The 14,750-nt window shown below is 38.2% G+C and overlaps 1 protein-coding gene across 5 annotated transcripts in view; it reads left to right on the top strand.

The window, feature by feature from the left end:
- Positions 1-14,750, top strand: part of drp2 (dystrophin related protein 2) — a 169,233-nt gene that overhangs the window by 112,497 nt on the left and 41,986 nt on the right. For 4 of the 5 annotated variants that reach the window (XM_065273230.1, XM_065273223.1, XM_065273214.1 and 1 more), the window contains 7 exons: positions 892-1,012; positions 2,046-2,314; positions 6,229-6,375; positions 8,956-9,034; positions 11,180-11,240; positions 13,505-13,566; positions 14,244-14,357. In XM_065273230.1, coding sequence (XP_065129302.1) covers positions 892-1,012; positions 2,046-2,314; positions 6,229-6,375; positions 8,956-9,034; positions 11,180-11,240; positions 13,505-13,566; positions 14,244-14,357 — 853 coding nt within the window. The remainder of the gene's footprint in view (positions 1-891; positions 1,013-2,045; positions 2,315-6,228; positions 6,376-8,955; positions 9,035-11,179; positions 11,241-13,504; positions 13,567-14,243; positions 14,358-14,750) is intronic. The other variant, XM_065273239.1, reaches the window with a different exon arrangement.

Here is a 14,750-nt window from a genome sequence, read left to right as displayed (position 1 = left end):
CATGGGTACAAGTTTTCCACGAAAACCCCCTGGGTGGTTTCTCATTTTTCTCAGCTCAAAAAATACATTTATACTTTTGGCTGTGTTTGAGCTATTTCAGTTTGGCTTGGAGCTTTTTGGTTGCTAATTCAATGTGTAGGTGGTGGGTTTGAAGGCAATGATGATGTGTCTGGGGGGCAACTTTAGATCCGGTTGTGCGGCCATATTGAGTGCTGATTTTCCATGAATTACATACAACCATGTAGCATAGCATGGGAAATATCTGTGGGTAATATTAAAGATAAAAAAAGTAATCTCTTCATGCTGTAAGAGGATTGAACTGTTGGATCATCTAAATAAATGACTTAAGGAGATGAGAGTAACATTTACTTGAGATTTTAAATGACAAGATGAATGGATGAAGTTGTCGCCTTCTAACTATTAGGGATAAGTAAAAGACTAGAAGTAATGCTTGAATATGAAACATACCCCATGATGGATATATGCACAACTCATAGCTGCATTAGAAACATAGACAATAATTATATGTTAATCATTTAAATTGATGTAGAATATCCTAAATAAATATTTATTAATCTGTTTTGCTCCCTAGGTAATACCTTTGCATTATTTATTTATAATAAAATTGTAATAGCTCGTCTGTAATAAAATTTCTTCTTTGTAAATTAGTCTTGAAACAATCAACAATAAAAAAGACTAAGAAAATAGGATGGCTAAAAATGGGTTGAGCCCACGGGCATGGGTGGGTGTCATAGCTACTGTATTAACCGTGTAAAAGCAGTTAGTTTAGATTTATGTGTCGATAAGGATCCTTTCATAATATTGACTGTATGTTATGATGTTTGATCTTGTTGGCCCGCAGCACTAGTTAACATCTGGCCCTCTGTGCAGGTTTTCATGGAAGATGTCAAATCCAGAGGGCCCTACATTTACTCAGTGTTGGAGTCTGCACAGACCTTTCTGGCACAGCACCCTTTTCAAGAGCCAGAGGAAACGCTGCCTGATGGCAAAGGTTTGTTCCCTAATGTAACTGCTGTGATGTAGCTAAATACGATCCATTTAGATACTTTAGCGAATATCAAAGGTACACACATAAAAAATAATCATGGTGCAGGAATAGCAGAAACCATTTATAACATCTGTGGAAATGAAATCTGATTTTTTTTGCATTAGATAACGTCACACTAAATGTTAAAGTTTTTGTCAGTGACCTTGTTTACAAAGAAGATAAAGGGTAAAGTAGGGGCTAGGGGTGTGCGATATGACGATATTTGATCGTGAACAATTAAAATGTCTCCACAATCCACTTTTTCGGAAACATCGTTGTATTGTGATTCGTGCATTCATCAATTATGCGACAAGGGGCATGCTACATGAAGGTGAGGTAAGGGCCGGGTATACCTTTTATCCGCGGACGCGTGCCCTTTCAAAATATACTGACCGCGGCTACGCGCGAAGGGCCGTGTTCCGACACATACGCAATACAAATGATTTCTTATTCAACCAGGCAGTCAGGACAGCACTGATTTGCAACATTTACAATACATTAAAAATTAAGGATAAGTGAAGAAAAGTAGCCGATCCACCATTGCAAACAAAGTTTAGAACAAACATCAAGAAAACAAAGAACAGGAATCAAACATTATGGTGATGAAAATGCTCTACAGCTTTCTGTTCTGGGACGAATTGAAAATAAAAGAAAAAACAAATGGGGGCGTTATGGCTGTTTTAAGGCTCAGTAATGGCACAATAGTCTTTAAAAAACTAACTACCGATACCCATAGTTTGGTTATTATATTAACTTGCATTGAAAAATAAACTTTCCTAAAAGAATAAAGGGTCTGTACTGAATGAAATGTCCAACTGTTATACTATCTTACAATCCATCTCCTCTCATATGGGCTCTCAAGTCAGTTCGGCTGACACACATGATCATAGTGCTTCTGTATCATATGGAGTAATAAATAATGGAGAGATCTGAGCTGTTGTTTTACACTGTTAGCCCCTTGCCATCTTCTCCTCTCTTCCCCTTATCTCTGTCACAGAGACTTCTCCTCGTCGGCGAATGCTTAATGTAAGTCGATCTGTCTGGAAGCAGGCCAACGTGGCCAGTGACCTATGGGAGAAACTGACAGCGCGCTGTGTGGACAGACATCGGCACATGGAGAGAACCCTGGAGAGGCTGCTTCAGATTCAGGCTGCCATGGAGGAGCTGGACGCTGCACTGGAGCAGGCGGAGGGGGTGCGAGACGCTTGGGAGCCTGTGGGAGACCTGTTCATTGATTCACTGCAGGACCATATAGATGCTACTAAGGTACTATATAGGAATTTAGACCTGTTGACACCTTATCATTTGCCTTTGGCAGAAGTGAACAGTTGTAAAGTATTTTAACTAGTAAAGATTTTTTCAAGTATTACTTTTTGTTTTTCTTTGGAAAACTTTTACTTAACTACATTTTTACTCCACTACAGTTCATAAATACAAGTTGTTGTTTTTGTTTTTACTTTTTACACTCAAGTACACTTAAGAAAATCTTGAACTTTTACTTACTAATACTGTTATGCTTTAGTATGAAATTATGTAGAAGTTTTCCAAATAAAAACACTAGTACACTAGATCAGGCCCGGCTCCAGATATGAGATCAGAGGTGGGCCAAGTGATATTCCAGGTGGGCCGGTCGGATTGGGGGGGTCTTTGCTGCTTTAATCTCACATGTCTATAGTTTTAATATCATATATTTAAGACAGTTGTTAGGGTTGTTTGTTATTGTTGTGTTTTCTTCATTTTTAATATTTTTTGTACATATTTTGGAACTAATATTACTATTATAAGTAACCTTATATATATATATATATATATATATATATATATATATATATATATATATATATATATATATATATATATATATATATATATATATATATATATATATAAATGTTTATTTTTACATTTCTCTCTTTTTGCATTTGTAATATTTTTTTGACCCCCTGACAGATCTTGTATCAATTAAGTAACTTTAGATTTGATAAAATTGGGCAGTTCTTTTAAAATACCTATTTACACCAACTAAAACAAACTAAAAATTAAAATTTTGTCTGAAATATTTTTTTTCTTAAGAATTATTCTCACGTCTGTTACTATAGTATAACACGACAGATTTTTGCCAAAAGATTGGCTATTATGTGGTGTGGGGCCAGTGTGGGCCAAGCGTCTGATTGGGTGGGCCAGGCCCACTCTGCCCCCCCCCCCCCCCCGTCACTGTTTTAGACGTGAAATGTGAAGCGCTCCTTATTCAGCTTATACATCAAAGCATTGTAGAAATTACAACTCGCAGAATCCACCAATCAGAGAGGCTCCTGCATTTCAAATGTGTTTTTGAGTAAAATTGAGCATTTCTGGGTTTCACACGGGATCGGTGCCTATGCACTTCTGATCTTTGGTGATCCTCAAGTGGTCAAACAAGATAGATTGGTGTTTACACCCAGTATTATAATTGGTGGCATAACCTGTGGCATGTACTGCAATCTGCATAACATTACACTAAAGAAGCTATGTGAAATCTTGGAGACGTATGTGCACAGATGTTCATCTGGGAGGATCTGGACGCATTGTATTTACCTATAAACCTGCAATGACCTTGGCATCAGTTGAGTGGCAGGAAAGCCTGCAAAGAGATTGAGGGTTGGTCTTTATGTGACTTTAAATCACAGGACACGTGCCACAGCTGAACTTGCTCCTAAGACAAATACTTGCAGACAGTTTGTTGGTAACCACAATGCACTATTTTTAGGAACAGCAAATGAAAGTAAAAAAAAAACAGCCAAAAACCCATCAAAGCCTAGTAGCGCAGTATTAAATCGTGCATTCAAGAGGACATGTGGGAATATTAAAGAAAAGGAAAACTGGCTGGATTTGATGTATTTAGTCAATTTGGCTCTAAATGTGCTGCTTTAAACGCTGCGTCTGTGTTAAAGCTAAGCTATAAGGTTCTGCTGCCGGTTTTATGTGCGACATTTATATCAGAAATGTCTTTTAAAGGCCATATAATTATAAATCATGTGTGGTCTTCTGTATATGCATAGTGTTGATACCGTGTTGGGTGAGTTTTTGATTTATTAGTGGACTTCACACCTTGTTGAGCTATTGATGAAGCTCACACCTATAACTGACTATTATTAGTCAGATTGTATTGGTGATATCCAGAGGGCATTGTGAAAATTGGCACTTTATTTTCTCTCACTTCATTCTCTGCCAGGTTTAAGAAAGTTGTAATCATACTGTGATGTGAATGTGTGATATAATTTAAAGGAAAAGTTTAACCTATTCTGATTTATTAACACTATTTAAGAGTTGGATTCCTTGTGTTAAACATAGTTTCAAACAATGTGTCAACAAAAATATTATGGACATATAACAGAGTATTTCTGTGCCGAATGCACATCGCCAGGGTTTGTAAGTACAAGTACAAGTACAAGTACAAGTTTCAGAAAGATGCATAAGTTACAATCTTGCTTTACTTTTTTAATGGGCAATTTCAAGACAGGGAGTACAGTGGAAGTCCTTATATGGGCACTTTAAACGGAATAGTGCACACACACACCAACCTAGAGCTGACACAAAATCAACACCACCAAAGAAGTGTGTTGTTGTTTGTGAGGAAAATTTAAGCTTGTTCAGCTTCCCAAAGAATACAGCCTTATGGAATTCAAATTTTTTACAGAGTGCACACCAGTGATGCACAGGTCAATGTATAAACAACCCTCTACACGACCAACGTTTTCAACTAACCCGCCTACAACTCGGACACAAATAAAAAATATATTGTACCCGACCTGCTTCCTGGCCCGCATTTTTTAAAAGTAGTAATTGTTTAAATAGTTAATTGGCATCTTTATTTCAGCGACCCGACTAACCGCAACCTGAATATCATAAAAAAATATTTTTGGATGACTCATAACAACGGGTGACCACAGGCACCCGCTCATTTTGAATCAAACCACGCATCACTGGTGTACACAGGTCTTAAAAAGTATTAAAAGTACATAAATTAATTTACAGAAAATTAAGGCCCTAAAAAGTATTAAAAAGTCTTAAATTCCATTTAACTTTATGATCCCTGTATATACACCCTGTTTTAATAGCATTTAGCATTTGCTGACTTGTTTTCCTCTGAACATTTTTCAGCCCATTTGTTTAATGGACCTCTGTTACTGTAGGTACAGTGCAGCTTACTCAGCTGTATGTATCTGTTAGTTCTGCACTTAGATACACATCATGCATCATGTGATCAGATAAAGATGTTATTGCTGTAACAGTGAGTGCTTTGAAAGATGAGGAACCTGAATACATTATCGTGTAGCTTATACTTTTCTATTCCCAAATGTTTCTCGCTTACAGTATTGTCCCCATGTAATCTCCCATTATATGATATACAGATTCAGACTCCCACCAGTGCAAGTCTTCTTATTGATAATACGATAATGGTTGTTTCTGTGGAAATAAGTGATGCTATTATAAATGTGGAACAGTAGATATCCATTTACTTGGTCTGTGAGTCAGACAGATTTACTGTATACTGTTCAGGCATTCAGTTCAACACAAACAAGCAAATTTCCTTAGGTCTGGAAATGGCATTTCTGTTCTTATGTCTGAGTAAACATGTCTTTGTAGATAATAAAATGATTCTGATTGCGGAGAAAGATTGTGGCATTTTATAAAAGGTCTGATTCAGAATTTTACCCTGGCATGATGCTGCAAAAATTGGAGCTGTGTAATTTGGCATCATACCAGATTTTCTTTTAAAGCTTTAACGGCACAAATCTAAGCTGTTCTCTTTGTTTCCGTTTTTGTAGAACTTCTAGTTCTAGGCTATAACAGTTTGATATAATCTGTATTATGTAACATATTTTTTTTACAGTTTGTGGAAAGTGCCACCAAATACTCTATTCTCCTGAAACTGATGCTGATGCAGTGTGTTGAGTTTAAGCTCAGACTTAAACAGGACTCAGTGAACTGACAGGCTCAAGCTCTGCACTGACAGGAGGTGGAGCATTTATCAATACTTCTCCTGCTGTCAGTACCAGCATCTTCATGGCATGTCATTCAGTCTTCCACATTTTTATTAGTTTTCCTGGCTCATGGTCAGAATGGACCAAAAGATCAGGGCTTGTGTTATTCCAGAATTTATTTTTGAACTTATTATGACTTTTACCTTTCTGTCATAGCTGTTTAAAGAAGAGCTGGCCCAGGTGAAGGAAGGTATGAAGCACATTAATGACCTAGCGCACCAGTTGGCCATATCAGACGTGCACCTGTCCATGGAGAACGCCAGAACCCTGGAGCACCTCAACAACAGATGGAAACTTCTGCAGGTAGTCAATACACACCAATTTCTAACTGCACAGCATACAGTTCATTAGCGGCCAGTGCCAGTCTTAACTTCAACCAAATAAGCATATGCACAATGAAAAACTAAGCTTAGGAGATGGAATATAATGGTTTGGTCGTGCCTGGCTGCGAGCGGTGATGGCTCTATTATCATCGGTCATGGGGAGTGCCTTTTGTCTACATGCTCATGGGAAAACAAAGGGCTTTCCAGCAAGACAAAAAGAGAGATGTTAAATGAAATTGGGTGTTTCGATTGCATCTGTTTGCTTTATGTGCAAGATGAGCTTAGGAGAGGCAGAAAGATGCAGAGGAAATGAGAAGCACTTTCGGTGTTTGGATGATCCAGCATTCGAAACACAGCTATGAGATACTTGCAGCAGTGTGTGTGTTATTAATATGATGAAAGACACACAAGGATAGATGTTTGTAAGCATGTCTTATTGTGTTTTGCGGTATGAATGCAATGAGAATGCTATGGGATACTTTATTATGATGCTTAATATTCTCATGAATGTTTATGAAGGCTCTCAATTGATTAAATATTTCAGTCAAATGAATTACATGATATGCTGATTCATGATTAAAAGTATTTATGATTGCAAATCTTCCACTCATTATGCACGTTGTTTGTTGTGGAAATAGCGCATTACATTATTGTGGCAGATGACAAATAGATATTACATATAGACATTACAGAAAAGCCAATATCATTGTATATTGTTTAATTTTCATGTGAGTGTTCATAAGTCTTTTGCTAGCCAACATCTACATCAGCGTTTTCCAGATTTTTCACAATGAAGTATTATTTTATACAATATATATATATCCTTCAGTGTACCTTTTGGACACAGACTGCAGTAGTATATTAAAGGGGACATTTCACAAGTTTTTTTAAGATGTCAAAAAAATCTTTAGTGTCCCCAAAGTACATATGTGAAGTTTTAGCTCAAAATATCATATAGAAAATTTATTATAGCATGTTGAAATTGCCTCTTTTTAAAAATGTGCTGTTTTGGGTGTGTCCTTTAAAATGCAAATAAGCTGATCTCTGCACCAAATGGCTTGGATAGTGCAGAATAAGGGCCGGTATTATCCCCTTCTGACATCACAAGGGGAGCCAAATTTCAATGACCTATTTTTTCACATGCTTGCAGAAAATGGTTTACCAAAACTAAGTTACTCGGTTGTTCTTTTATTCGTTTTCTAGGTTGATAGAAGCACTGGGGACCCAATTATAGCGCTTAAACATGGAAATGTCTGATTTTCATGATATTTCCCCTTTAATACTGTATATTTAAAAATATTGTATATAGTATATTATTATTAAACCATGCATCAAATTTAAATAAAATACACAATAACACAATCAAATAAGCTATTTTACAAAATAGTATAATTTTCAATAAAAGCTTCATTTGTAGTATGTGTGCGTAAAAACTTGCATAGCAATGTTTGGTTGTATTGGCTGTAATTTATATGTAACAGCTTAAAAAAAATTCAATACGTTTTAAGTAGTGCCTTTTCAGCAAGCGTTGTCAACCATGTCAAATGCCACATGGCCTTATTTCTGTCTCATGCCTCCGTCTTGGATCCACTGTTATACACATCAATTTTGCAATTGAGTTTGTCTTTATAGTTGTTTATGTACACAAGCAGATGTTCATTTCTGGCTGTTAAAGATGTTCACCATGTGCATTGCATTTTTAATATGCCAAGTTAAAAGTACTTTAGAAAATAAATGTCCTGAGACCTCCGTGTTTAATTGTGCACCATCCAGCTGTTTATAAATGCCAAATCGCCTGTTGTTTAATCAGCAGCTTGCTCATTCTTTGCTTCTTCTTTAAATTTGGTTTGTAGAGAGGCGTCGCCTGTTGTAGCAGGAGGGGCTGCACAAAGGCATAAAAAATTTTCTTGCCTTCGGTTGGAACTTAAAACTTGAAACATTTTTCATTCTGTTACTTTTCTATAGGGCACGGGGGCATGATTTAATGCTTTAATTGACTGAATTAACTTAGTTCACTAAATTGATTTAATTAAATTTGCAGCCCTTGTGTTTGCATCTTTTAAATAGTAACTGTGGTTGCATTGATTAATAGAGATGTCTGACTACACAGGAAATTGTAATCTTCCTATAATGAAACAGCTGTGCTGGTCACCCTTGAAATGCTTCACAAGAACAGACATGGATATAGTTTGTGCCTCATGTTTGAAAAGGTTGCTGGGCTTGATACCATACTTTGACATCTATATATAATTTGCATGACCAAATTAACCAGTTTTAGGTTGTCCAACATCTCCAGAGACATCTGACTAGTTGTGACTATGGTGCATGTGAATTGAATTAAACTGTAAAAACTTTCCTCATCGCCACACATTCTTATCTGTAAATCTATCATTCGGCCCTCTTCTGGTTATTTAAAAACACCAGTCTGTATTGTCACATGTATTCTTCAAAAGCTGATTGAGGTCAACAGACTTGTACATGCTCCAAAACGTAATTATCTTTACAACATCAAAGAAGTTACTATGTAAAGTAAGTCTCTCTCTTTCTCATTCACACATAGGGGTCCATTGAAGAACGTCTGAAGCAATTGCAAGATGCCCACAGAGATTTTGGCCCCGGATCACAGCATTTTCTTTCCAGTAAGCACGACAACTCATTTGAAACTGTACAGTCTCTCACTGAAGTGTGAATGAGAGCTGGTTTGGGAGTGTGGAGCACACCAGAGAGAGATTGGTGGCAGCTGTGTGGGCATGGCCGCGCAACAGCAGCATTATTTGAAAGGGCAAGGATTGGGCGTGCCTTTATTCAGTCACGCTGTCAATCGGACACCTGCTCTGTCTTGTACAATATTGCATGTGTATGAGCAGAAGACAGAGATGTTGTTGTCTGAACTATTTGTGGTAAATAGCCATAGCTCTAAAAATCGCTTTACAGTATATAAGAGCTAGATGATGAAGTACTGATAAAAGATACATGCATTTTACAGTCAGTTGACCTCCAGTATATGATTTTATCTGATTTTTAAAAGCTGTGGCATAGACTATTTCATGCAAGAGATTGCAAATTGAAATCTTGCTCGACTAAGAATTTTTTAGACACACACAAGGATTTTTTATGGTCTCTAAGAGCTCCAGGAATTTATTTAAAATTGCATCCGTTTGTCTGTACTGATACTGAGGGTTACAAACATCTGAGACTATTAGTGGAAGTGCTTTCACTAATTGAATACAGACTTTATAAATTACATTGCCAATATAACAATTGGAAAGAAAAGTAATTTGAAAAACTAATAAACATTTTCTTGTTTTTGTCCTCTGGTTAATGACAACATGTAATTGGGCCGGCCCAGACTCCACATGTTTAGGCTGATGATCCATTTTATACTATACATTTATGCATTTGGCAGACGCTTTTATCCAAAGCAGTGCATTACAAGGTATACATGTTTATAGCATGTGTATACTGTGTTCGAACCATAGACTGTAAAAAAAGCTGGACGTAGTATCTGTGACGTCACCCATAAGTTTCTGAAGATAATTTTTGAAGCTCAAGTAGGCGGTGCCTGCAGTCGCCATCTTGGCCGCACGGCATCGTGCATCACTTGTGGATATCCGAAAATGGGTAAAGAGGCTGGACGTGGGGGAAGCTGAGGTGACTGAAGGGCAAAATTAGCTATACAGACAAAAAAAAAGATTGTGCCAGGCTGTAAACGTATTATTTTCTACTTTAAAGGTGCAATGTGTAATTTTTAGAAGGATCTCTTAACAGAAATGCAAAATAATATACAAAACTATATTATCAGGGGTGTATAAAGACCTTTTTATAATGAACGGTTATGTTTTTACAATCTTAGGATGAGACGTTTTTATCTACATACGCGGAGGGTCCCCTTACGTGGAAGTCGCCATTTTGGGCCGCCATGTTTCTACAGAAGCCCTTAACGGACAAACTTTTTTTACTGAGTTATCTCTCACAATTACTTGTTTTTCCGGTGGCGGCTACCATAGCTTCTAAAAAAGCTTTTTAAAAGCGAGGGGTGAGCAGTGGACTGAGCCAGTGGTTGCAATTTACAACCTCACCACTGGATGCCGCTAAAATTTACACACTGCAACTTTAAAGTTGACCATTTTAACATGGAGGTCTATGGGAATTGACTCCCTTTTCAAACTCCGCCTCTAGCGTCCAGTCGATGAATTGCAGTTAAAATCACTTCTTTATTGGCTTCATCAGAAAGATCGGAAGGTTGCCCCGCGGGTCGAACCCATGACTCTTTCAAAACAGTTTGTCTGTTTAGGGCTACTGTAGAAACGTTAACGTGACTTTCATGTAAGGGTACCTGTGGTGTATGCAGATAAAACAGCTCATTCTAACAGTAATACAAACAATACAGTTTGTTATGTATGTTTTTATACACCACTGATTATATAGTTGTGTGCAGAAATAGTTGCATGTTTGGACGCACTTTCTGATTCCAGTGGAAGGCAGAACGAATCTGAATGAAAAATAGATAAGCCGATCTGCTTCGGTCTGATGCTGCTGGTTAATTCTTCATGTGCTGTAACCATCTATAACAGTTTCTGATGACTAGTTTAATTCAGAGCACATGTGATGTAAAGATGATGAAAGACACGGAATGAAATCACTTACAGTATGCCTTCATGAATTATATCATTTTCTGTTGAGCTCTGCCATTTAAAATGTTCAAATAGCTTTTAAAATAGCTTTTTATGCTCAATATGTTTGTCTGATTGATATGATTCTCTTTCCTTTATTGGTCATTCCAGGCTCCGTGCAGATTCCTTGGGAACGTGCCATTTCCCCAAACAAAGTGCCATACTACATCAAGTAAGTCCAGTCATGAAGTATCAGCAGTCTATGAGCGTCAGCAGCAAGACAGACAGTGTGAAACTGTGGGATGGGCATGTCAGATTACCAGGTACAGAGAGCAAACTCAATTACTGCTCTCTGGTGCAGAAGATTATTGCTCTTTGATTAAAAAAAGAAAACAACGTTTTAACCATGGCGTTCCTTTTGTCAAACAGCCTGCTGCGCTTTTACAGATTCACTTGTTATATCAAACCACAGTCAGTGTTGAATTGGGAGGGTAGAGGTCATCCATCATCAGTGGAGAGTACTGAACTTAAAATTACTATATAAACTTTTAAAATGTAGTTGGTAGCCCAGGTAATGATGAATGAGTGAACAGCTGGCTAACTTCCAGCTTAAGGCCCCCTCACTTATTTATTTGTTCCTATCATTTATTTATCTGGTATCTTTATTATTTATCTTCATGGCTCTTGCTGTCTGCCTCTGGTGCTGTAGATGTCTGCAGAAGGGAGGTAGATATGAAGACAGGTGGTTTTATTTTTATCTTAATATTATTGATTTTTGTGTGCCTGTGTGTACAAAATGCAAGTCACTCTGAATTTGCCATTTTTTGACAATGGTGACAATGTCAAGTCAAGGATGCAAACAAAAGAAAAATTCATGCTAAGCATTTAACTCATTTAATGTTTTGAAATGTTTAATGAAAAATGTAAACCATGTAAATATGCAAACCTGTATCACGAAATTATGTACCGAGTCTTTTCTGTGACACTGACATGTTTTTCCGCCTTTTTGCGTGAACATGTCACTTATTTCTGTTTACGTGTCATTGTCCCGTATTTGTTACTCAACTGTTTTGTCATATTTTCAAACAATTGACGCTTTGGTTTAGGCTTAGATTTGGTGTTTGCGTTAGGATCAGTGATGCGCGGGTTGATCCAAAATGAGCGTGTGTCTGCGGTCACCTGTGGTTACCCTTGGTTACGAGTCATCCAAAAAAATTTTTTATGATATTCGGGTCGCGGTCGCTCGGGTCGTTTGAAATAAGGATGCAAATTATCTATTTCAAACAATTTACTACTTTAAAAAAATGCGGGCCAAGAAGCCGGTCGGGTACAATGTTTTTTTTTTGCGTTGTGGGCGGGTCAGTTGAAAATGTCGGTCGTGTGCGGGTTTTTTATTTGTTGACCCATGCATCACTGGTTAGGATGTCACTTTAAGTATTGGTTTATATTTTATGGTTTTTAAACCATTGTCGCCTGGCATTATGCTGCGTTTACACCAACCGCGTTTCAGGCGTCAAATCGTGGCTACCGTGGCTAGTTTGCCGCTTGAACAATTTGAATGCATTCGCGCGTCAGAGGCAAAATCCGCTTCTTGTGGGAGGGTCAAGTGCTATGCGTTTGTCTGTTTGCAGGATGGCTGATGTTGATCGAGTGAGTTACCGGTTTGTATTTCGTCACCTTACTATAGGGGGAAAATAAATGGCGCATGACATGACTCAAAAGTGAAAAGTGTATTTACAACTTACCAGGTTGCCCAATGTCCTCACTGACACTCTTCCAAGCGAGGTCCTTTTTATTCCTGTCTCTATAGAAATAAGAACTTGTGTCGTATAGCTCCGGGTGACTGCTCACGGACAATGCTGAATAAGTGACTTCGGGCGGGGCTGCCGCCACAGCAGCAAGCAGGCTCCTGATTGATTAACGTGGCGCGAAAATCCGCCAAAGTTAAAATTTCAAAAAAACTCAGGATCAGCCTCAAATGCGCGTCAAACGCAATATGCACAAAAAGCACTATTACTAGACGCGCGAATGAGGCGGAAACGCTGGGACCTCCAATGTGAACACGTCTTCACATTGACTTAACATTGAAATTACTCGCGCTTGCCGCCTCTGCCGCTGTTGGTGTAAACGCAGCATTAGGGTTAGAGTTTTATGTAAATCTAATAAACCGAAGCAACAATGGTAAGAAAATAGGACAAACAGTTGGGTAACAAATACGTGATAGTGACACATAAACAGAAATACGTGACATGTTCATGCAAAAAGGCGGAAAACGTGTCAGTGTCACGGAAAAGACTCACAAATTTACATGACTGTAGGTACGTAATTTCATAATACTGGGTTGAAATATGTGTAAGTAATCATTGTTAAGATCTCCAAATAGGAGTGACAACTAGATTTGCAATCTGCATTGTGTACGTGTTTCTCTTCTTTCTCTTGTCTTGTTTTTCTATTTCTGACTTCTCTAATATGTGCTTTCTAACTCTCTCTTTATAGCCATCAGGCCCAGACAACCTGCTGGGATCACCCAAAGATGACTGAATTATATCAAGCTTTGGGTAAGGCAATTAAACACAATTAGACTCCAGGCTTATCTTTGTATTCCCTTCCCACTTGGAAACCTTGGTGTGGACACACAAGAATGCATATGCAGACAGGAGCACAGACTCATGCTGAGCTCTATTATTTTACCTAGACCTCTGATTACAGCCTAATATTTTATCTCACCCCAGAGATGTAGACAGCTTTCTTGTTAACCCAAGGGCAGCTGGGCCAACCATATGATTGCTTTGTCAGCTTCAAATTAAAAATGATTAAAGATTGTGTATTAATCTGATATGACACAAGTTGTCCACACAGAATTGGCACGTCCTGACCATAAACCGCTGAACCCCATTAAAATGACACATTGCTTCCTTTCTCCGTGTTTGCTCTTGTCTTGACTCAGCTCTATACCTGTCGAAAAAGGTACAAAAGCTGTCACTGAGATTGTATCTTTAAAAATGGTCCTAATATCTAGCATTTTGGTACTGATATGTACATCCGGGGTTCCAGTATGTACTTTTGTGGTACTAATATGCACCATTTAGGTACAAAAAAGGAATACTTTTTGAAAAGGTCCCACCCCAGGGAGAGCGTTTGTCCTACTTTGTACTCTTGCTATTATTATTTTTTTCTCTCCTAAAATAAGATTTTCTGTTCACTGTCTCACTCAATGTCTCTCTCTTTCTCGTAGCGGACCTGAACAACATCAAGTTCTCTGCATACCGGACGGCCATGAAGCTGCGGCACGTGCAGAAGGCTTTAAGATGTACGTACAGAGAAGCACATCTCGCTGAGAGTCACGCCGGTTTGCCCTTTCTCTTTTCTACTCTCTGAGCGCATAAGTCATTGATTATTCTTGGACGCCGTCGGCCCCGCTGTGCGCCTCTGATCTGTCTTTTTCATTAGAGCCCAGTGATTTTCATGCAGCTTAATTAAGTCTAATAAGTGGTGTGATTGTACTTCTTCGGGGGAGGTAATTAAGAAGTCCAGATGAGGAATTAACGGCTGTTCCCCCTGTGACACATTCTGAAGGGGGAGGTTTGTCTGCCACTGCCCGACAAATAAGCTTTCTCTTGTTTTAACTTCTTATCTTTCCTTCAATCAGAGTCCCTTTGAGGCATGACAGTCATCTCACAGCCATCTTGGCAATGCCCCGGGCAGCTGTTTCAAAATAGATGCTGGGTTGTTTCAACCCATA

Source organism: Paramisgurnus dabryanus, chromosome 16, assembly GCF_030506205.2.
Source record: "Paramisgurnus dabryanus chromosome 16, PD_genome_1.1, whole genome shotgun sequence".
Classification (NCBI taxonomy): Eukaryota; Metazoa; Chordata; class Actinopteri; order Cypriniformes; family Cobitidae; genus Paramisgurnus; species Paramisgurnus dabryanus.
The sequence above is the reverse complement of the archived record's forward strand: the minus strand, read 5'-3'. Positions and strand labels throughout refer to the sequence as shown.